Source organism: Lolium rigidum, chromosome 5 (genome assembly GCF_022539505.1).
Source record: "Lolium rigidum isolate FL_2022 chromosome 5, APGP_CSIRO_Lrig_0.1, whole genome shotgun sequence".
Classification (NCBI taxonomy): Eukaryota; Viridiplantae; Streptophyta; class Magnoliopsida; order Poales; family Poaceae; genus Lolium; species Lolium rigidum.
In genome coordinates, this window is record NC_061512.1 from 64,177,551 (window position 1) to 64,201,722 (window position 24,172).

The 24,172-nt window shown below is 44.4% G+C and overlaps 1 protein-coding gene and 1 pseudogene across 2 annotated transcripts; one reads left to right on the forward strand and one right to left on the reverse strand.

Moving 5' to 3' along the window:
• The first annotated feature begins 11,011 nt into the window (after nt 1-11,011).
• Nucleotides 11,012-19,319, forward strand: LOC124652214 (CTP synthase-like). 2 transcript variants are annotated; one of them, XM_047191234.1, is made up of 23 exons: nt 11,012-11,369; nt 12,254-12,333; nt 12,420-12,506; nt 12,581-12,631; nt 12,713-12,830; nt 12,912-12,968; nt 13,669-13,733; nt 13,862-13,945; nt 14,247-14,297; nt 14,381-14,443; nt 14,571-14,617; nt 14,956-15,025; nt 15,110-15,172; nt 15,519-15,608; nt 17,263-17,301; nt 17,388-17,537; nt 17,613-17,690; nt 17,763-17,848; nt 18,271-18,319; nt 18,422-18,502; nt 18,583-18,676; nt 18,800-18,896; nt 18,992-19,319. In XM_047191234.1, the coding sequence occupies exons 1-22, from the start codon at nt 11,018-11,020 to the stop codon at nt 18,874-18,876; spliced, it is 1,932 nt and encodes a 643-aa protein (XP_047047190.1). In that variant the 5' UTR covers nt 11,012-11,017; the 3' UTR covers nt 18,877-18,896; nt 18,992-19,319. The 2 variants fall into 2 exon arrangements, with proteins under 2 accessions (XP_047047190.1, XP_047047189.1); XM_047191233.1 differs by having other exon boundaries at nt 14,956-15,172.
• Nucleotides 19,320-19,501: 182 nt separating this feature from the next.
• Nucleotides 19,502-23,930, reverse strand: LOC124652215 (annotated as a pseudogene).
• Nucleotides 23,931-24,172: the final 242 nt, after the last annotated feature.

Sequence of the window (24,172 nt, forward strand, 5' to 3'; positions counted from 1 at the left end):
GTATAGGTTCCTTTCTGGATGCTGTCACCGAAGAACAACGAGTTAATTCACGAGTCGAGATCCTTCTTCAACTTGCTAGAAAGAACGATATTGACTTCTGGGCGGACGAGGATCGTACTCGCCGGATCGTTCAGTTCCAAGATCGAGCCGCTCAAGTCCGGGAGTTCCGTGATTTCTTCGGAAGTACTTTGGCCATGGTGTACAATGCTCTGTTTCCTCGCACTCTTCAGCCTGCAAATCTTACCGAGCTTATGAATAAGTTCAGAGATGTGGAGAGTATCCACGACTTTGCAAAGGCTCATATGGTGGCCGGTGCTAAGTTTGTTCTGATTTGGTTGAAGGTCTGCCACTCGAAATTAGACTTTGGTAATGTTATCGACACTTTTTACTGCAAGACGTCGAAGAGGAGGGTAAACGTTGATAAGCATAATGCGGTTGTATCGTCTGTAGCCGAAAAAATGATCGACAAACTTCTTTGGTTTGATGCCGCTTTCTTCAAAGAACTTCGGTATGATGACTCGACGCAGATTGTTCATGCTGCAAGAGAAAACATAGCCATAGATAGTAGAAACTAATTTTCTACTTTCCCGATGTATTTGATCGGAGCTGTATGATTGCATATATTTGTACGTGGTGTACATTGTAACTATCTTTGCGTGACTTATGTAAAGTCGAGGTAAAATTTATGTTATCTTTGTTCCTTCGAGCCCCTGAGTATCTTGGCTGGCGTATCTATTTTTATTGTCCGCGAGGTTTTTATAGAACCAAGGCGTATAAATTGAGATATATTTGAGAGTCGAGTATATTTTTGTGATTTTGTCGGGTATAAGCCCCCGAGCCTTGCTTGCGAGAAAAATATATGCCATCACTATTTTTATTATATTGCAGCATCACAAGCCCGCCTCATTAAAAACCTTTCAGCCTCACTCGGTGCCCTGAAAGGAAAAGAACGCGTCTGAAAACTTGCGAGCTCTTCAGGTACAATGTATGCTTACATAGTTGATACTATATTGATCTCTAAGTGTAGAAACGCCGTAGCTGCGCCATGTTCCACGGGTTTGGCTCGTCCTTTCATGTCTTCTTGTCCTTCAGCCTGTAGGCTCCTCATGGAATTACTTCAGTAACTATGTATGACCCCACCCATGGAGACTCGAACTTTTCATGAATTTATTGCTTGAGTCGAAGTACTAGATCGCCAACTTCAAACGACCTGGGCCGCAGACGTCGACTGTGATAGTTCTTGAGATTTTGCTGATACGTGGTTACTCTCGAAAGTACTTCGTCTCTGGTTTCGTCGAGTGCGTCTACATCATCCTCGAGTGCCTTCCGTGAGGTTTCTTCATCATATTCTGCAACTCTGGGAGAATTATGCTTTATTTCTACCGGTAGTACCGCCTCGGCTCCGTGAACCAGAAAAAAACGAAGTTTCTTGGGTTGCTGTGTATAGGGTGTTGTTCGTATGCTCCATAGCACATTGGGTAACTCATCAACCCAAGTGTGTCGTGCTTTCTCCAGTGGTGTCAGCAATCACTTCTTGATTCCATTGCAAATAATGCCATTTGCTTTTTAGACTTGGCCATTGGTTTGTGGGTGCGCCACCGATGCAAACTGTAGTTTCATACCTACGCCTTCGTAGTACTCTTTAAATTCTCGAGAAATAAAATTGCTGCCATTGTCCATAACTATGCTATTAGGGACGCCAAATCGAAAAACTATTCCCTTGATGAAGTTCACCACTGATGATGCATCTGCCGACGTTACTGGTATTGCTTCAATCCACTTTGTAAATTTGTCGACAGCTACTAGCAAATACACGTGTCCCCCAAGCCAGGACTTGTGCAATTTCCCGACCATATCTAAGCCCCATTGCACGAAAGGCCATGCCAATGGTATGGGCATTAGTTCTGCTGCTGGTGAGTGAGGTTTGGATGCGACCCTCTGACACACTTCACAGGTGCGCACGATTTTCTTCGCGTCCTCTATTGCTGAAAGCCAATAGAATCCTGCCCGAAAAGCTTGGCTGCTATTGCTCGGCTGCTCGCGTGGTGGCCGCATATTCCATCGTGTATGTCCTTCAATATAACTCGTCCTTCCTCAGGTGTGACGCACCTTTGCAGTACTCCTGAGATGCTTCGTTTGTATAGTTCTCCCTTGACCATGGTGAAAACTTTGGATCATCGGATAACTCGCCTTGCTTCAACCGGATCATCAGGTATCTCTTTCCTTATGATGTATGCCAGGTACACTTGCATCCAGGGGATTTGGATCATCATGACTTCGTCTGGTTCCTCCTCATCTTCCGATGTATGTGTCTCTGAAGCTGCTGGAGCCCCCGAGTCTTTTTTGGACTTTTCCTTTTTCTTCGGCTGCTTTGGTACTTTCTTCGCCTTGGTTGATCTCTCACTTATCTCTTCCCAAAAGACTCCCGGTGGTATCGGGAGGCACTGCGAACCGATGTTTGCTAAAACGTCGGCTTCATCGTTGCTGAGCCTGCTGATTTGATTGACTTCACAACCATCAAAGAGTTTTTTGAGTTCATTGTACACCTCCTTGTACGCTATCATGATGTCATTGACTGCGTCACACTTGTTCATCACCTGTTGAGCCACCAACTAAGAGTCACTGAATATTTTTAGGCGGGTAGCACCGCACGCCTTTGCCATCTTCATCCCCTGAATCAAGGCTTCATATTCAGCTTCATTATTTGATGCATTGGGAAAGGTCATCCGCAGTATGTACTTCATTTTGTCACCTTGGGGTGAAACAAGTATTACGCCTGCTCATGCTCCTTCCAGCCTCTTGGGCCCATAGAAATTCATGTGCCAGGTACGTGATAAATCTGGAGGTCCCGTGTTTTGCAATTCCATCCACTCTGCGACAAAGTCAAGCAGAATTTGCGACTTGTTCGCCTTTCTTTTTTCATATGTGATGTCCCGAGGGGAAATCTCGATTCCCCAAAGGGAGACACGTCCCGTAGCTTCTTGGTTGTTCAATATATTTGAGAGAGGGGCCTCGTTCACCACTATTATCGGGTGTGCCGAAAAATAGTGCCTTAGCTTTCTTGCTGACATGAAAACTCCGTAAGCCAGCTTCTGATACTGCGGGTAGCGCTATTTGGATGGCGATAAGACTTCACTAAGGAAATATATTTACCCGCGACTTCTCATTCCATGAGCGCGTAGAAAGGTAACACTTTTTCTCCCCACCTTGCGATGAATCTGCTCAATGTTGTGACTCGCCCAGTTAACTGATGTATTTCCTTAAGTTTAGTTGGTTTCCTCATCGTCACGATGGCTTGTATTTTTTCTGGGTTGGCCTCGATTCTTATGGTTGGTACCAAGTATCCGAGAAGTTCTCCCGCAGGAACTCCAAAGGAACATTTTGTCGGGTTCAGCTTGAGGCGAAACTTGTCTAGGTTGTCGAAGGTTTCTCGCAGGTCATCGATGGGAGAGGACCCTGTCTTTGTTGTTGATGACATCGTCGATATATACTTGAACATTCTTGTCAATCTGCGTGGAGAGACATTTCTGCATCATCCTCTGATATGTGGCTCCCGCATTTTTCAACCCGAAGGGCATTGTCCTGTAGCAGAACACGCCATAAGGAGTTATGCAAGCTGTTTTGACTTCGTCTTGTTCTTTTAAGCGAACCTGATTGTAACCAGAATATGCATCCAGGAAGGAAAGATGTTCGCTGATAACGTGTGAAGCACACGTCCGTTGGGAACCCCAAGAGGAAGGTGTGATGCGTACAGCAGCAAGTTTTCCCTCAGTAAGAAACCAAGGTTATCGAACCAGTAGGAGTCAAGGGCCACGTGAAGGTTGTTGGTGACGGAGTGTAGTGCGGCGCAACACCAGGGATTCCAGCGTCAACGTGGAACCTGCACAACACAATCAAAATACTTTGCCCCAACTTAACAGTGAGGTTGTCAATCTCACCGGCTTGCTGTAAACAAAGGATTAAACGTATGGTGTGGAAAATGATGTTTGTTTGCGAAGAACAAGTAGAGAACAGAGTTTGCGTAGATTGTATTTCAGATGTAAAAGAATGGACCGGGGTCCACAGCTCACTAGTGGTGTCTCTCCGATAAGAAATAGCATGTTGGGTGAACAAATTACAGCTTGGGCAATTGACAAATAGAGAGGGCATAACAATGCACATACATATCACGATGACTACTATGAGATTTAATCAGGGCATTACGACAAAGTACATAGACCGCTATCCAAAGCATGCATCTATGCCTAAAAAGTCCACCTTCAGAGTTAGCATCCGCACCCCTTCCAAGCATTAAGTTGCAAACAACGTGACAATTGCATTAAGTATGGTGCGTAATGTAATCAACACAAATAGCCTTAGACAAAGCATTGATGTTTTATCCCTAGTGGCAACAAAGACATCCACAACCTTAGAACTTTCTCGTCACTCGTCCTGCATTCAATGGAGGCATGAACCCACTATCGAGCATAAATACTCCCTCTTGGAGTTACAAGTATCAACTTGGCCAGAGCCTCTACTAGCAACGGAGAGCATGCAAGAACATAAACAACACATATATGATAGATTGATAATCAACTTGACATAGTATTCCATATTCATCGGATCCCAACAAACACAACATGTAGCATTACAAATAGATTATCTTGATCATGATAGGCAGCTCACAAGATCTAACATGATAGCACAATGAGGAGAAGACAACCATCTAGCTACTGCTATGGACCCATAGTCCAGGGGTGAACTACTCACACATCAGTCCGGAGGCGATCATGGTGATGAAGAGTCCTCCGGGAGATGATTCCCTCTCCGGCAGGGTGCCGGAGGCGATCTCCTGAATCCCCCGAGATGGGATTGGCGGCGGCGGCGTCTCTGGAACTATTTCCGTATCGTGGCTCTCGGTACAGGGGTTTTCGCGACGAAGGCTATAAGTAGGCGGAAGGGCAGAGCCGGAGGGCTGACGAGGGGCCCACACCATAGGGCGGCGCGGGACCCCTTTGGCCGCGCGGCCCTATGGTAGCGGCGCCTCGTCGCCAAATCGTATCCCCTTCGGTCTTCTGGAAGCTCCGTGGAAAAATAAGACCCTGGGCGTTGATTTCGTCCAATTCCGAGAATATTTCCTTTGTACGATTTCTGAAACCAAAAACAGCAGAAAACAAAGAATCGGCTCTTCGGCATCTCGTCAATAGGTTAGTGTCGGAAAATGCATAATAATGACATAAAGTGTGTATAAAACATGTGAGTATCATCATAAAAGTAGCATGGAACATAAGAAATTATAGATACGTTTGAGACGTATCATTCGCAACCCGCTGTGGAGTCAATAATTTGATCGATCCTCGGGAGGGGAAAGTGATCCGTTGGACAATGTTTATTGAGACACGTGAAGTCGACGCACATGCGAAGGACCTCAGTGTTTTTCTTCGCGACCAGCACTTGGTTGGCAACCCATGTGGCCTCTGTGTGCAGTTCCTTGATGAAACCCGCTTCTTTAAGTCGATGGATCTCAGATAGCATAGCTTTGCGGTTTTGCTCAGAAAAACGTCACAAAGGTTGTCGAATTGGTCTGGCTCTTGGATCTAGATTGAGAGGGTGCTCGACAAGTTCCTTGGGTACTCCTGGCATGTCAGCTGGACACCATGCGAAGATTTCCCAGCGCTCACGGAGGAACTCAACAAGCGCGCTTTCCTATGCGCTATCCATGTTTGTTGCGATGGTTGTCGTCTTCTTGGGATCTGTCGGGTGAATCTGCACTTCCTTAGAGTTCTGGGAGGTGTCGAAGGCTTGCTCCTGCAAGGATCTACCTCCGTCAGGTAACACGTCATAGTTGGTGGTGAGCTTGGATGCTTCCTACTCAGCCTGCATCCCGAAGGTTTCAGAGAGCTTATGAAAATCCTTGTCGTACTTCTGCCAAAGCAAAACTTCCTTGGACTGTGATTGGGCCATTGGGTCCAGGAATCCTCCACAATAGGTATGTATAATGCGGCACAACCATAAATCTGGCATACGCGGGTCGTCCCAAGATAGCATGATACTGTGATGGAAAATCAATAACTTCAAACTCCAGCTTCTCCCTCCTGAAATTTTCTCGAGTTCCAAACTGTACGTCGAGTAAGATTTTTCCCAGAGGATGGTTTGGCTTCTCAGGTGTAATTCCATGGAAACGCGTGTCCGTTGGTGTCAGATTTGCCAGAGAAATATTCATTTTCCTCAAGGTATCCGCGTATATGAGGTTCAGACTGCTTCCTCCATCTATGAATATGTGCGAGACCTCGAATCCCGCAATCACCGCTGGTAAAATCATAGCTGACTGTCCTTGTCGTGGAACTTGAGGTGGGTAGTCCTTTTGAGTGAATCCTATGTCCCGTGCCGACCATTTGAGTACTCAATGGTTGGTGGATGCATCTTCTCTGCCATGTATACCTATCGCGAAATTAGCTTCTGCGCCCTATTCGAGGGTCTGCCTTTCTGTATCATCGATAGTGCTCCCGTTGTGTCAATGTAGTCGCCGTTGTTGCCTTGAGGTGCCGCCAATTGCAACTGATGTTGATTTTCACTGGTAATTGCGGGTGGTGGTGGCAGGTGGATTTCACTCCTTGGCCCCTCTACATACCCCCTGTTAGCCGCTTGCGTGTTAGCGTTCTCCGCATACTTGTGTAAAGCTTGGAATGTTCGGTAGTCCTTCTGAAGATGGCCTGACTGTCTTTTTCCTTCACTGTCGAGATAAAATGCACCTGACACGGTCCGTTCAGAAGATCTTCGGGTGATACATCGTACGGTCTTGGAAAGCCGGGTCGATTATTTTGTCTGCTGGTGCTTGGCGCATCTCTATGACCATTGCACTGGTCATTGCCTCTCTGATAATCATCTCGATGATTTTGCCCACTATTTCCTCGGAAGCTAGCCGCCACTTAGCTGGGACCGTCATTTTTTGAGAAGTGGCGATACCGTCGCCTATTTTGGTTGTTGTTTCGGTTGCGATCCTCTTTGGGTGACCTCTGGCGTTTGTTTTGGAAAGCATCTTCGCCATCCACCCAACGATTCGCTATGTCCATGAGTTCTGCTATTGTCCTCGGATTGGATCTACCCAAATCCCCGAGTAGGTCTCTTCTTCGGGATCCCTGCGACAAATGCATTGATTGCTCTTTCATCGGATACGTTTTCTGCCGAGTTTTTTATGATGCTCCATCGCTGGATATACGCCCTCATCGATTCATCATACTTCTGCTTGCAGACCCTTAGCTGTTCTATTGATGCAGGCTTCTTGCACGTGGAACATAATTTTTTCACGAACAAGTCCTCAAAAGTCTCCCAGCTATCGATGGATCCTACTGGTAACTTCTTCATCCAAGATCTTGCGCCTCCACTGAGGTGAACTTGGATGCTTTGCATGACTCTTGCTCTAGTTCCGCCCATCAACTTCACTGTTTCCAGGTAGTCGACTAACCAGTCCTCTGGATCTTGCAATCCATCAAACTTTTTATAATTATCAAGTATCTTGAAGCCAGAGGGAACTCGAGTTTTGCGAACCCGACGGGTAAAGCAAGGGAGTCCACACATGTCTTCATCGCTAACTTCCGGTGAGTATCGTCGCTCTCTTCTATGTTCTCGATCCCTCTCCTGTCGTGCTCTATCGGCTCGTGCTTGCGTCACTGTATTTCTCGCGTCACCTTCCCATGGAGGATCTCGCGCCGTTGTAGTGGGCCGAGGACTATTATGTCTTCGAGCACTCTCGGGTTGCGGTGTACTTGATCCTTGTATTGCTGTTCCCATGATTCCAACTCCTGCCATGGCCATGTTATACAAAGCTTCCCTGGGATCTCCTACAGGTGGTTTGGATGCTAACATGAAAGCATGTGTCGCCAAATATCCCACTTCCGGTGTTTTTGGTATGATGTGCCCTCTCGTGTCTATCGACATAGAGGACATATCGAGGTTTTGGATCAAGTTCTCTCTTTAATGCTCAGGCACGTTTTCCAGTCGAGATCTTCCTCTTGCACGGGCGTCTTTATGACTGTCTCCCGTCGTTACTGATGGTCGACTCAGGGCGGCCCTGCGCGCACTTGACACAGAAGCTGCAATTTTCCTTGCTTCAAGTACTATTCTCTGTTTCTCTAACTCTCGTCCAACACGAGCGAGTTTATATTGATATGCTTGCAGCGCTTCCGGTGTAGCCGTGGTAGTCATCGGCTCTATGCCATCCATGGCTCTCTGAGCTCTATCCCAAGCTGCTTGCGACATCTGTATCTTTTCTCGCGGCGTGGACCCGATGTATTTGCTTCCTGTTCCGCGCGTGAGATCTGCAGGGTCGATGCATGGATTGCCCAAGTTATCGAAAGCTTTCGACACTTCGTCCTCTTGTCACAGAAATAGAAGCTTCTCTAGATTTGATACTAATTTGGTGAAAAGAGAGAGACCTATTAATTATAGAGAAAGGGGAAAAAGGCGCTCTGAAAAATACCAATTTGGGCCGAGAGAGATGGAACCGAGCTCTCACGTACAACCAAACACGGTCTCGTCCTGTCCCACGCGGTCCCTTTCTATCAGCCCCACGCGACGCGGCCCCACATGACGCAGCCCTACACGTCAACATGGAACGGTCAACTAAACGGGAAAAAAATCCTCCCGTCCGAGCTCCTTCCGAGGGTTTCAGACAAGGGCTTGGGGAAAACTGAGGAAAAACTAAGGAGCTGGGGAAAACTGAGTACAACTAAGGACCTGAGGGCCCGAAAATAGAAATCCCTATTTAAATTGCCTCCATGCAGAATGCACCCACTCTCGGGATGTATCAGGTGAAAACAAACTAATTTTGAAAATATGAAAATGTTGTTCTGCACCTCTAGATTATGTAGGAGCGCTCATATCACCCACATCCACCCATTTTGCACAAAAGCCAAGTACACCACAAAGTCACCCCCTCCTCCCATTCTTTTTCCTCTTATGGTCGTGTTCTTCGATTCTGAAGTTCCAACAAGATCCTTTGACGTAGGCTCTGGCTTCCCTGACGGTTGCTCTTGGTTGTGTTGCCCCATTCATGGTTGTGTTTCCCCATTCATGGTTGTGTTCTTGGTATGCAGAATTCAAGTTCCAAGTCTGAATCTTCACGAGATGGTCCCATCGATCCAACCCATCCTTCCATACGTGAAAAGCTTCATAACATCATGTTGGCGAATATGCCAGTCGGGGGGGGGGGGTTAGAAAACGTGGAACAAGTGGGTTAGTGGACTCAAATTTGGCCCTTAGAACAAGATCGAATGGCTAGGAACTAAAAAAATTCAGATTTTCATGATCTATGTCATTATTTACCTGATATGTTCCCCACTTACTTTATACCCAAGCTAAATTTAAGAAAAGTTGTAGGTGCAACGCAACCCGGTGTCGTTGGGGCGACCCGCGTTGCCCTTCGTTCTCCGGCTAAGGATTGTGGTAAGCCTGGAGCTGGCACGACCCACATGCGCGGTCAGGCGTCACTGCAGCGGAGGCGACATGCAAGTACGTTGCCGCCGAGACGACGAGGACCACGACGAGGAGTGAGGTGCTAGGGCGTGTAGAGAGAGAGATCATCAGGCTGGCGCTGTTCCGGGGTTGTCCGAAAGGTGTTCGGAATAGTTCGGGAGGTGTCTCAGACAAATAGCAATAAAAGGATATGTTTAATATGTTAATTAAATGAGTTAATATATTAATATATATTAAATTAATTAAAAAATGTTTTTAAATTAAAAAGCCATCCCACCCTAAATGGGGCCCATATGCTAAAGGGGCCCATGGGGAGGAGAAGGAGGTGGCTGGCCGGGCCACATGGGCCAGCCCACTTAGGCCGATCACGGGGAGAAGGGGTGGTAGCCCTAGGGCTAGCCGGCTGGCTCCCCAACTCCTCCTCCTCTTTTGTCCCACCTTGCCCCTTTTTGCCCCTATATATAGTGGCCTAGGCAAATTAAATACATATAATTAAATAAAGAAATATCTCTCCAGTTTCTCTCTCCGTGGCACAGGGAGGTAGACAACTCCACCCAGTACGCGGGAGCGCGGCTGGGATCCGGTTCCAGAAGATCTACTTTCGCAACTTCGCTGAATCGAAGCCGAGAGCGTCATTGAGCATCGCACGTGTGCGAAACTACGAGGTGCTGCACCTGTGGCACTCGACGTCGTGGGAGAGAACTTCTACATGACCCTGAGGTCGGCGACGAGTACGTCTACATCAACCATGTTTTAGCGGAACGTTAACCGCTATCGGTTTACGAGGGTACGTCACCGATATCATCTCCGTTACAACACTACTCATTAGATAGATCTTGGACATATTAGAGTTTGCGATTAGTTAGAAATGAATTTTATTTTCTGGTGCGAACTTCTACACTACATGCACGCATTTTTTGGGCATTCTTTGGGCCGGGCTGAGAAAAGCCTGACGCTAAAAAACTAGACGCATGCCTGGCCTGGCCTGGTCAAAAAGCTTCTTTGGGCCGGGCTGAGAAAAGCCCAACGCTAAAAAAACTAGACGCATGCCTGGCTTGGCCTGGTAAAAAAGCTTGAAACCCGTTGGGCCAGCGGGCCTAGCCACCTCCCTATTTCGCATGTTAGGACTATCCGAGCTGGCGGGCCGCGCTGGTGGGCCGGGCTGCCCATGGCCCGATATGTATTATATAGACTTTTTTTTTGCGAAACACAGTACAATCAAAGACGCTCATACATACGCGCACACACTCACCCCTATGAACGCACACACGCACACCCTACCCCTATGAGCACCTCCAAGAGACTGCGTTGAAGAACGGATCCGGCGGGTCTTGAGATTGACGAAGTCACCACAGGCGCCTCGCTGTCGACGGGAACGTCGCCTCCCACTAAGGAATATTCCGCCTTTATAAGACACCAAAGTGTCAAATCTGGAATTTGAACTCTCGTGGGCTGAGGGTGCCACTACCCTCCTAACCATCCAAGCACATGTTGGTTCTCATATGTATTATATAGACTTGTTTCGATCGAGATCACACAAAGAATCTTCCTACACAGACCAAAGATGGAGTACGTGGGCTTTGCCAGCAGAGCACTGCAAAGCCAGCCGCACAAGAAACAGAGGAGGAGCAACAGCAACAACTCCAGTTGCCAGTTTGCCACAAGAGCAGCGTCTTCCCGTCTCCGCCTCTCCTACTCTCCCGGAATATACTCCGTCCTGGCCAACCCAACCTCCCGCGCTCTCCCTTTGCCGCCGACCATGGCGGCGGCGGCGGCGACAGAGGAGGGGCGGCCGGCGACCAAGTACGTGCTGATTACCGGCGGGGTCGTCAGCGGCCTCGGCAAGGGCGTCACTGCCAGCAGCGTAGGCGTCGTCCTCAAGTCCTGCGGCCTCCGCGTCACCTGCATCAAGATCGGTCCGTTCCCCCTCCCTCTCCCCCTCCCCCTCCATGTTTTCTCACTTCCCGCTTTGCGCGATTCATGGTTGGGGTCTCGTGCTGGGGTTCTCGAGAAGCGCGGAGAAATTGGCGTCGCTGTGCGGGGCCTGTCCTCATCTAGCGGTGAACATCTCGCTGCGAGCTTCGTATTTGTGCATTTAGAGTATCAACCCTAGAAAATCTTGCGACCTTGGGCGGGAATGCCGCTTCCTTGTGCTCCTGGTCAGACTCGTCCGGTGAAAATGCCGCATTTTTTGTGCGCCTTTGCATGATTTGGTGACAATATTATTATTTCCCCAATTTGGATGTCAGAAGAGCTTGTTGGAGATTGGGTGGTAAGAGGCGTTCGTTTCCTTGTTTATGGTTGAAAACAAATTAAAAAATGAAATGAAAGGTTGCTCCTTTTGGGCGTTCTAGGTAGGTGGTTATAATTGATGTCTACTTGTCATGGTTATTTGGTGTGCAAAGGCTTCGTGTTTCGGGATAATCGGTAGCTTATGATGCCCCACGGAGTAACTGATGTGTACGTTCTGAAGGCCCGTCATTAGTCACTACTCACCACTATTTTGTTGTAACTTTTAGTTGTTTAAAAGGTGGCACCTTTTTGGGTTCGGGCCAACTATTGGTCCAAGTCAGATCATTAGGGGATAAACATGTGATTCTAAGTTATGTTTTAGTATTAGAATTGGGATGGTGCATGGTGGGTGGATAGGCTTACAGCTTCTGAGTGCATTTTTCTTTTGTCTTTGTTGGACTGATTTTGCTATACTTGCAGCTCCCGTGTGCAGAGTTCAGCAAGTTTGTAGGTGCCACGGTTTGGATCTTTCAGTAGTATTAATATCATACATTTCCTGGTTTTGTAGATCCGTACTTAAATACAGATGCTGGGACTATGTCTCCCTTTGAGCACGGTGAAGTATTTGTGCTTGACGATGGTGGAGAGGTATGCCCTCTTGTATCACATATAATTTTGTAACACTACAATTTCAGTGTTTGTGCTATCTTGTGCCTGACGTTTGAAATTTATAGGTAGACTTGGATTTAGGAAACTATGAGCGTTTCTTGGATGTCACTCTGACGAGGGAAAATAACATTACCACTGGAAAGATTTATCAGGTGAGCATCGCCACCAGGAAAATGCTTGCTGGTTGTTACTTGAGCTTGTAAGCAGTGGATGCATTTTTTTTCAGTCTGTCATTGAGAAGGAGAGAAAGGGTGACTATCTTGGAAAGACGGTCCAGGTGATTCCCCTGCGTCGTTCATTGAGTCACGAAATCCCCTTATGACAAACTATGAAACTCTTACAATTATAATCTATTCAGGTTGTTCCTCATGTAACTGATGAAATAAAAAACTGGATACAATCAGTGTCCTCTGTTCCTGTGGATGGGCAGGCTCGTCCAGCTGATGTTTGTGTCATTGAATTGGGAGGCACTGTAGGTATGGTTCTGGGACATTTTATGGTATATTACTCTAGTTGTTATTCTTGCAGAAATGAAGTTGATTTGTTGCTTGTTTCAGGTGATATTGAATCAATGCCATTTATTGAAGCTCTACGCCAGTTGTCATTTTCTCTTGGTACAGTTGGATTTTCTGGTTATAATTTCAATTTTCATATCCATTGCTGCTGAGAAGTTTGTTGGTTTCCTAGGGTTCTGTGACTAGTATCATTTCACCTAGTCCCCCTCATGTTTTATTCTGTGGCTGATTGAACCATTAGTATATACACTAATTTGTCTGCACTGCCTTCCGGTTTTATACTAAGTGGACATCAACTGTCATGTAGTGACTACTTATGTCTACCACACAAATAGTAGGATTTGTTAGTTTCCTTTTCCTGTAAGATAGGGCTATATAGGATTCAAGATAAGTTAAGGGGAGTTTGAATTAGGAAACTTCAGATAAAGGATTTTGCATTAGGAAAGGATAGATTGAGTAATGGGATGCTATCCCCAATTGTAAGTTTGCTAGTATCATAATAAAAGGAAAGTGATTAGTTATTTCCGTCTTCCAAATCCGTTATTGTTTTAACCAGTGTTTCATGCATCATGTTCCCTGTCTCCTTCACACTTCTTCTATGCTAATCACCATCACCATCATGACTCTTCATCGAGCTCATACCTGTGGTGCCAAGGCCTCCCTCCAATCACAGCTACACCTCTGGCCCAATTCAGGCCATGCATTCACACGCAATATGCTATGAAGTCACGCATCGTTATTTTTACTTGCTAGTGGTCATACTTGGACATGCCACTCATCCTTCTTGTATATTTTGTAGGTAAGGACAATTTCTGCCTCATACATGTGAGCCTTGTTCCAGTACTGGGTGTAGTTGGTGAGCAAGTAAAGAATTCTCCCTTTCTTCAATCATGATTATGCTTATCACAGCTACAACGACCTACAGTTAATCTTGCGTTCCAGCCTTCTTTCAGGACTGACATGTAATAACATTCCTATTACTATTTTTGTAGAAAACTAAGCCAACACAGCACAGTGTACGGGAATTAAGGGCCTTGGGTCTGACTCCTGATCTTCTAGCATGCCGATCAGCACAGGTAATGTGAAGAATATAGCATATGCTATTGAGATGTGTCGTCTCCCGCATTGATCTCACTGATTTTAATGGCGTCAATATCATTCTCAAAGACACAAATACTAGTTATAGCTTGTTTGCTGTTGAATATGACTATCTTTTTCTTTCATAAGGTGCTGTTTTCAAGCAGCCCTTTTACTCTTCGTCTGCTTATCCAGATACCCTTGCTGAATGCTTTTGCTGCTGTTTTTTTTTTTTTTTTTTGTCTTTGCTGGCTTTATTTCTTACCTGAAATCTGATATATGTTTTACCTCAATTTTCAGCCACTAATAGGATCCGTAAAGGAGAAGCTTTCACAATTTTGTCATGTACCGGTATGTTTTCATCATAACAAATGGGAAAAATTCCATTCTATCCACAGTATTTTGTTATTTACGCTCTATCTTGTATTATTCAGGTTGAGAATATACTTGACATCCACGATGTTCCAAATATATGGCATGTTCCCCTTATTCTTAGAGTGAGTTTCTACTTTAGCTTAAGGCTTAGCATTGACCATTTAGAGGAACCCATTGAATTGGTATGAAATATGAATTGTATCTAGTCATTGCTCTGGTACAAGATTTTTGACATGTGCTGTTTTCCAGAACCAAAAGGCGCATGAGGCTATAATCAAACAACTAAACCTTGCCAGGTGAGCCAGACAGTTATTGAAAAGCAATGCTTATGAATGCTGGAAAATTTTCTTTAAGTTTGCACGTACAAAGTTTTATAGTTTTCTGATTACTCATATACCTTCTTAAAATATGTGCGCTGTCAACATTCCATGCATAATTAGCTTGCAGATCCCATTTTCTGATATATCTTATGTCTTCTTATTTAATGTTGAAAAAGGTTTGTTCATTTATGACTGGTTTGCAATTTTGTAGTTGAGATGGTAACATTTTATCTTGCTTTTGTGGCATTACCAGTTTAATATATGGCATTATGGATTATGTTATATCTCAAAGCCATCGTGTTTTGATTTTATAGGTCCGCTGGACCCCCTGAATTAGGAGATTGGACGCAGATGGCCGAGTCATATGATAACCTCAGCAACTCTGTAAGTATTGTTATACAGCTCTTGACTCTTTATCAATTTCCTGGCGCAGATGTTTTTCTTTTGATGAATATTGATATCATGCAGGTTAAAATTGCTTTGGTTGGGAAGTACAATAATCTGACAGATTCTTACCTGTCAGTGGTGAAGGTGGGTCAGGAATCATTTTTTAATATATAAAAATGTCTTTATTAGTTTCATACAGATTTCTCATACCAAGTCTGTGCTATACTGTTCAATTAAGCTTCCAATGATCAAAATAGTCCAATAACTAGGATTTGTGCTTGTGCCTACTGAGCACTGAGCAGTAACTATTCAGTCAAGGCTATCTCCATGGGTGCCTACCAAAAACAATCAATTCCTAGTAGTTACACAGTTGCGCAACTGATGTTCTGAACTTCCATTTTCTTTCTAGTACCAGTTTTATTTTTGTCCATTTATTATATGGATGCTAACATGTTTTTAATTCATGTACGCATGTCTCATTTTATTACAGGCTCTTCTACATTCCAGTGTCGCATGTTCACTGAAACCTTCTATCCAGTGGGTTGCAGCTTCAGATCTTGAAGATGCAGCTGCAACAAATGTAAGCCGTTAGCAACCCGTCATTCATTTCATAGATCGGCTGCAATACTAGATCAGTAGCCCAAATAGTTCTTTTGTATGTTTGGAATTAAGATGCGGACATCGGCCATCGATGTGTCGGCGTCCGTGCGAACAAAAATGACACAAGGGTTTGCACAAGTCTGTGTGGAAGGGAAGTCACCCCACTTCTGCTAGTGTGCTCTGTAGCTCTGACTGAGGGAGGCATCTTTGTCTGCGAGGGCCTGAGGGTCCGAGAGCTTAGCAGTTTATGCTGTCTTGTATCATCAAGAGAAAGTGGGTTACAGTTGTGAGTTGCATTCCATATATGGTATGGTCATAGCTCTGTGCAGCGCAAATGTTCTGAACACATTATCTGTAGAGTAACCAAGGTTTAAAATAGCGTGTTAAATGAAATAGCATCGGTCTCCTTCAAACGCTATGGACGCTATATCGTGCTAATTGCGTGCTATATTTTAAATAGCGTTTTGAAAAAAAATTTAAATATAGTCTAAAAATAAAGAATTTCGCTAAAAGGGTTGGATATTTAGTCCAAAAAATGACTGAATCATACATACATAGCCACATACAACAAATATATCTCGAACTTTTCATAAGGCTAACATTAGTATAAATTATTTATTAAGAATCATCAGCATTAGCGATATTAAGTTCTAATCTAGAAGAGGAACCAACATATTGCACATCATCGCCACGAAAAAGTGAAAATAACTTTGCTTGAAGAAATAGCGCGCTAACGCTATGAAGTTTTAGCACGATATATCATGTTATTTCACAAATAGCGCCATAGCGAGCAAAATTACTAAAATTTAGCGTAGACCCTCCAAATATGCTATTGCGTGGTATTAGCGGAGAAATAACGCGCTATTTTAAACCTTGAGAGTAACTAACACATCCCATGGGGACCCCCCCCCCCCCTAACAGTTAGTTGGTCACCGATGTGCGGGTTGTCTCACAGGCTGTACAGATTATCCTTGGAGGTTTACTCCTGCTTCCAGAGGCATTGACACCTTATCCCTAAGGATGTAAGCAGGATCCTGCCAATATCCCACTTGTAGTTCATTTGGAGATTTTTAGTTCAAAAGTTTGGACCAAAATTTGAACTAAAATCCCCAAATGAACTATAAGTGGGATATTGGTGGGATTCCACTTGACACCTTACTTATCCTGCTTGGATGTCTTCAGGAGATGTAAAATATCCGCCTGTCATCCCTCCAAAGGGAATTGTAGGCTTGTAAGAGTGCTCCTGTAGGGTGAACCTATCCTTGGATGCTGTGAAGGGAGTGGCAATGCTCATGTTAGCCCATGAGGCCATGAGGGTCTGGTTGCCGTTAAACTACTGGCTAGTGGGAGTATTAATTATTCCCTCCAACACAACTGGGGATATGTTTTATCTTTGGTGTCGATTAGTATCTCAGTGCTATAGATATTGTTGTGCATGTATACTAGGCTACTATTTCAACATGCTTACCATCTAAGATCATTTTATTTGCAATGACAGCATTTGTAGTGCATTTTGTATCAGTAGTCAATTTAGCAATTCTATGATGTTGTGCTTGCTCATTGTGTTATTGTTGTCTGTCTGCCTTGTTCTGATATATTATTCTGTACATTAATGCGATATACTTTTTGTACAGGCACCAGATGCCCATGCTAAAGCTTGGGAAACTCTTAAGGTGAGTATGCTAATTGTCCTTGGTTCCTTTTGTGGTCATGTAAAATAGGTCTTAAAAGTTAATATTCTAAATGTTGCAAATTTCAGGGCTCCTCGTGCATTTTGATACCTGGAGGATTTGGCGACCGTGGAATATCTGGGATGATATTGGCTGCAAAATATGCTCGTGAGAACAAAGTTCCGTACCTTGGCATATGCTTGGGAATGCAGATATCAGTGATTGAGATGTCTAGACATGTGCGTACTCTTCCTTTTATTACTTGTGGATCAGCTTATCTTTATGGACCAAGATGTTTACGGATAATGGTATAGGTTTTGGGCCTGGGAGATGCAGACAGTGAAGAGTTCAACACAGACACACCAGATCGTGTTGTTATGTACATGCCTGAGGTACTTTCTTGTCCAGTTATGTGCAAGACAAGGATATGATCTCCATTTACGCTTTGACAATTCACTGTATAGGTATCAAAAACACACATGGGAAACACGATGAGGTTGGGCTGCCGGAGAACATTCTTCCGCAAACCAGACTGTCTTACATCAAAACTGTAAGGATTTTGTATCTCTTTTGTTAGTTGACACATATGTTTGGAGCTTTTGAATGTTGTTTGTTTGGAACATTCCACTGCTACAACCACAAAAATGTACTGTCTGCGCAGCTTGTTGTCAGGAGCTTCCCTTAGCCACTATCTGGAGATCTTCTCTCCCTTCCATGATACTCCCTCTGTTCCGAATTATAAGATGTTTTGGATTTTTCGATGGACTGAAATGACTGAACGAACACACTGAAATGCGTCTAGATACATACGATTCAGAAAAAGCTAGAACATCTTATAATTTGAAACAGACTGATATTGTTTTGCATGTTGAAATATGACGCGAGTAATTATTGAAGATCTGCTAGTTATATATTTGGTCCTTGTTACAATCTTATTGCACCGTCTAACTTGGACATAAATGCAAATATCAGGTATGGAAGTCCTCCACATGTAGATGAGCGCCATCGTCACAGATATGAGGTTTGCCATGACTTATAGTTATTAAATCTGATTTTTATGTGTCCATTTTACAGAAATCACTTTATGATTGGAAGTGATTAAAACCTCTTCCTTTTTAAATAGGTCAATCCTAGCTTTGTTCCTATGCTTGAGAAGGCAGGCCTCCAGTTTGTTGGTTGCGATGAAAGTGGAAACAGGATGGAGGTACCAATCAAATATATCATTTCATACTTGTCTTGATTTTTTTTCTGTTCAAGTCTGAATCTTCTTTCGCCTACAATCAGATTGTAGAGCTACAAGACCACCCATTTTACATAGGTGTTCAGTATCATCCAGAGTTCAAGTCAAGGCCTCGAAGACCGTCGCCTCCATTTACAGGTGTGCCTATTAGTTATGCTTTGATGTTCGTCCGTGAATTGTTCTCCCATGAATACAGTACCATGGTCTTGCCCCTGTTCTGGTGTATCGTCATGATATAACTGCACTGTGGTTTCTATACAGGACTGATATTGGCAGCGACTGAACACGTAAGAACACTTGCAAATATCTCCAATGGTGGTGCTGGAGCTTCTGAGTAGTGTCATTTGCACACCACCAGGTACTGCGTTCTGAAACTTTATTATCCGTGGATGTTTTTCTCAGATACTTGGGGTCATTCGGTTTAAGAGGGGTTCCATTGTGTTATTGCTCCAGATGGATATCGCCCTGTACATCTGCAGTTCAAGCATCTGCTTATCAATGACGCAGTTTCCATCATACGGTCATGTACCAGGATTTACCTAAGCTGAGATATTAGCCTTTTCGTAGGAAGTAGCTAAGCTGATCATCATCATCATACAATGCTTGTTCTGAGATTACGATGCTGAACACTAGTCGATTTCATTGGAGGTATATCGTCTGTGTACAAGCAAAGTTTGACTTGGCCCATTTTATTAGCATGATATGCTGGCATGCGAAACTGTGGTGAAATAGATGATAACTTGTTTCGATAATTTGTCATTCAAAGTTTTTTCTTCTCCCAGCCAACAGTTTCAGCGTGGCGCTTTACACTTGTAGATATTCAGAAACATACACATGTTAATTTTACATCGGTAGGTGAATGTGACCAACGAACTGTGTCTGTTTAAGCTGCATCACGCACCTCGTACAACATCATTGTACAAAGTTTACAGAATCAAAGAAATTTATAAAAAGAAGGGAGCATAATGCAAAACGTTTCGACAAGCTAAAACAGATTGCCAAAATGTGTTATACTGTGGGATGAAGGAAGTAAGTTACAATGGCACAAAAACATGATGGTACACGCCCTAAACTGAGCCCCAAAATGTGCATGATTGCTAAAAGCGTTCATAACCTGGTCCTTGAAACGGGTAGGCGCTAGGCTCCGCTCCAGGGAGACGATCACCATGCCATGTCGATGGTTCAGCAACAGAAGGTTGCTGCAGAACGCTATTTTGGACAGAGGTTGATGCCTCCATGGCACTGCCACCATCCATGGACATGGGAACTTGCATCTGGCTATGGATGTACGCTTGACCTGGTCCTGGAAGGAGAGCAAAATGGGTGTTCGCATGCATCAGTTTTGCTCTTTTGTCGAAAAAAATCAGCTTTGCTCTTTAGCCTACTCGGTTCGTGGCAAACATCAATTTCTCACCTTCCAAGATCCAGTCTAGCAGTTCACCATCCCACTGCAGAGGTGTGGCAAAAGCCGTAGGCTGCTGCTGACTAAGTGGTGGAATTCCTTCACCTGAAACAAGGCCAAACATTTTTTTTAGAGCAAAGAGAAGTCACTGAAATTGCAAGAAACACAGAGGATAAAGAGATACGAGGGGAAGAAGAAGCAACAACTACCTTGGTTGTAATATTGTGTGTTAACTGTGTTCTGATCACCATGAACATACTCATTGTGGTGAGATGGTTGAGTGACATGGTTGATCATCCTATCATACAACTGATTTCCGTATACTGTGGTTCTCGAAACGACAGATTCAAGCTCGAGGGTTCAGGACATCTCAAAGCCAGAATTCAGAAAGATGAAAACATTGAAAGGGTTAGAAAACATATATGTAACCAACCTTCGAGTGCCTCATCCGGCGCAAGAATGGCTGCACCCAAAGAAGAGCGTGTGCTAGAGGGAACTTGCTCAGGAAGGTGGCCATTCATCACATAGTTAAACGGAAGGCTGTCCAATTGATCGCGCGCGCACTCCTTCAACTCATACGCTAGAGCCTGCGAGGAGAAAATTATCTTCAACTCGTTCGACTTCTGCAAAAATTCAGAATATTCAAATCTGATGTATGAGAATGTACCTTCTTAGCCGGATCAAAATTCTCCTGTGCAGTGTAGACACCATCAAATTTTGCTCCAACGAGATCATGCACACAGTTGAGGAAGATCACCACGTTTCCCTCTACATTCTGATATGCTTTGAGATCATGCATGTCCGTGAGACAGCACTCCCTGGCATGCTTAACCATTTTCTCCCAAGAGCTACTGTGCCTCTTGATCCGGAGTATCTGTATGCATGTCATAAATGGCGACGACAGCATTATTCATCGTAAGAAAATAGCATCTCAACTGACAAAAAAAAAAAAAAAACGTCAGGCGAAATTTTATACTTCTCCACGGAGCTTGTTTGCATCTTTATTCAAAGCCTTCAAGAAGTCCCGCACTGTGTAGATTTGAGCATCATTCAGCCTCTTGCGGTAAGTTCCATCTTTGGAGATTTCTTCCAGACGGTACACTTCATCGTCCAGTTCTGGAGGGTGCCTCTTCTCATTTGCTGAATGAAACAAAGATTAAAATGAAAACTCTAACATGAGTCCAATAGCAACAAAAGAACATGCATGCTAACTAGCAGCAGCAAGCAATCTGACCGATCACATCAGCCCTATACTACATATGTGTACCTTCATTCCTGCGATCCAGCACGGTCACCGGCTTCATGACAGCTTCACGAACTCGATCAGCGGCCTTTCCATCAATGCATACTCTTGCTGCAACAATGAATTTCCTACTACGAGTTCTAGATGAACCTTCTTTGAAACGAACAGTGCCGCCGAAGGAGGCCTCCCATTGTTCAACCACACACTGCAATCACCCCCCAACACAAACCCTTGTCCGTGCCGGCCTTGCACCACGTGGCTGTTGAACTCCTCTTCGGTCCAGCTCTCACGACCGTCGCTGCAGAAGTCACCACGGAGGACCAGCATCTCGACTTTTACCTTTGAGAGCGGGCCTTCCCTGATCATTTTGTTATCAGCATCAAAGATGCCAATCCTGATAGCTGAATTGCTCTCGGATGTGATTTTCTTCTCTGTGTAAATTGGAGTCTTCAGGTTCAGGCCATTCAGGAAACGCAGGTGAGTGTTTCTGGCGTTCGATCCACTCGCAGTGCCACTCTCCCGATATGGCTCCTGTCTGAAGAGAAAGATGAATGGTGATAAACACATGATTGAAGGTTATTTGATTGGTTATATTTGAACTTAACATCCATACTACTTTGCTCCACTAGAGAAACATCAGGTAGGTGCTGTAACCTACGGAAATGAAAACTATCGACCAAGCGCAATGACAGATCTGTTACCATTTCAGTGTGAGACTAAAAATGAAGCAAGAAATTATCGACCAAGCGCAATGACAGATCTGTTACCTCGGCTGTTGATCAGGATGCCGATTGGAGAGCAGACGAGCCGATTTCTTCTGCAATTTTTACATGACAAATGCACCGTGGTCAACAATAATTCTATGAAATAAGGACGAACGTTCAAATAAGCTAATTTAGAAGTATGTGAATCTTACCACTTCAAGGATGACTCCCTCCATCTTCTCCTCTAAGTTTTCCAATCTGCCATCTATCTTCTCCAATTTGCCCTCCAATTTTCTGAGACAGTAGAAAAGAAACGACAGTTAAGTGTTTTGTTTACAAAAAATAAAATAAATAAAGGAACATGCAAAGCTTGAATATTATCACTGAAAGAAGAATTACAACAAGTTGAGGAAACCATGTGAATACATCAAAGACGCAAAAGGATATAACTATCTGTACGGTAGGCTATGTGTTGAGGTGTTCTAGTCAAACTCTTGTAACCTGGCGCAATATATAAAGGCACTGCTGGTAACTAAAACACATGATTGAGTTTTCGAGGACGGTCCGAGAGAGCATATCTAGTGATACCACACCCTACATGACACCATGATACCACTCTTTAGAATTTAAATTTGCAAGCTAAAAAATATCAAAGTAACTTTTTGGATGTTCTTTACAATCCCTAGAACTTGCAGAACCAAATTTAAAACATACGCAGAGAAATTAATAAGACAAATTCAGCATGAATAGGGTCGCAAAAAGATAAAAACACAAAATAACACTATTCACATAACATAGGAATTTTTATTTAATGTTTCTCCTTGTGTATTTGAATTTGGTTATGAAAATCTAAGAGAATGTAAACACACATCTTATGAACACCCACGAATTTATTTTTGGTATATTTTCTAACACATATGAATTTGAATTTTGATAAATGGTATCATGCATGTGAGGTGTGGTATCACTACATACGCTCTCGACGGTCCAGCGTCCGTGGCAGGGACGATAGACCGGCGTGACGTTGTACACCTCGACGGGCTTGTCGCCAAAGCATGCCCCGTAGATGTAGGTGTTGATCGTCGAGCTGCCTTATCAAATCTCATGTCGTTCTATGATTGCTTATCCTCGATATATTGATTTGACGCCTCCGGTAATAACACTATCTAATGAGTTATTAGCTCGCTTATATATAGTACCGGTACTACTAAGCCTTTTGCTAAAGAGTGTATTTTCTAAATTTGAGTGAATGGTTTTTCCATTGCATGCTTTCGACTTCACTATAAGAAAACGTTGGGGAAATACAGTACAATCTAACCGAAACAAAGAAAATGAAGCTTTGCCTTGAGGCCGACCTGGAGTGCGTAAAATTTCGCAGTTCATCGGATAGAAAGCTAATAAACGTTTAATAACAAGAACAATTATAAAATCTTTTTGAAACAAAATTCAGCAAGAGAACAGCCAGAGAAAGGCTCCTTACCTCATCATAATAGTTTGATCCTTTTGAAACTTCAGAAACTACACATGCACAAAGGAATAAACAAAATGAATATACACAACAAAATCGATAGGCAGTCCATAAATCTAAATGGCACCAGGTGAATTAATGGTTGAAAAATTCCAGCAGAAATAAGCTAAATTAAAACCATAACGAAGTTGTCGCATGTATTGGATGATCCGAGAGCGCTAGCTCACCATGCGAGCAATCTGGGAGATGCTTTTGCTTTCCGCCAGCGTTGTCCTAGTGTCCTTCCTGCGATTTGCATTGCAGGTAGAGAAGAATCAGAGACCAAGATGGATGGAGAAGCGAGCCGATGGGGATGGAGGCGCGCACATTCGCAGATGAAAGAGCACGACGAGCACGTTCCGCCAAATCATCCCCTTCCCCGGCGACGCGGGGGTCACCGGCCAGCCGGCGACGGAGGCGGAGGCGGAAGCGGAGGCTCCGGTGAAAACTCCCAAGCGCAGGCAGCGCTTCGCCGGCTCCCGGCCTGCCCTTGCGCCGGCTCCCGTCAGGGCCAGGTCCCTCTTGGGCGGCGCCATGGCAGCAATGGATCTTTCCTCTCTGGGTCTGCTACCAAGTACTATCTCGATCGGTCGGGCCGGGAAGGGAAGAAGATGGTTCTATGGTTGGGGAAGAAGAGGAAAGCAGAAGAGGAATCGGGGCCGTTCGGCTGCCTCAGCCCCTGGGATTTATGGACCGCCATTGAGACGTAGAGCACGACGTGGAGGAGGTTGGGACTGATTCTGTCTCTATCCTCCATGCGCGTATCGATGTACTGCAG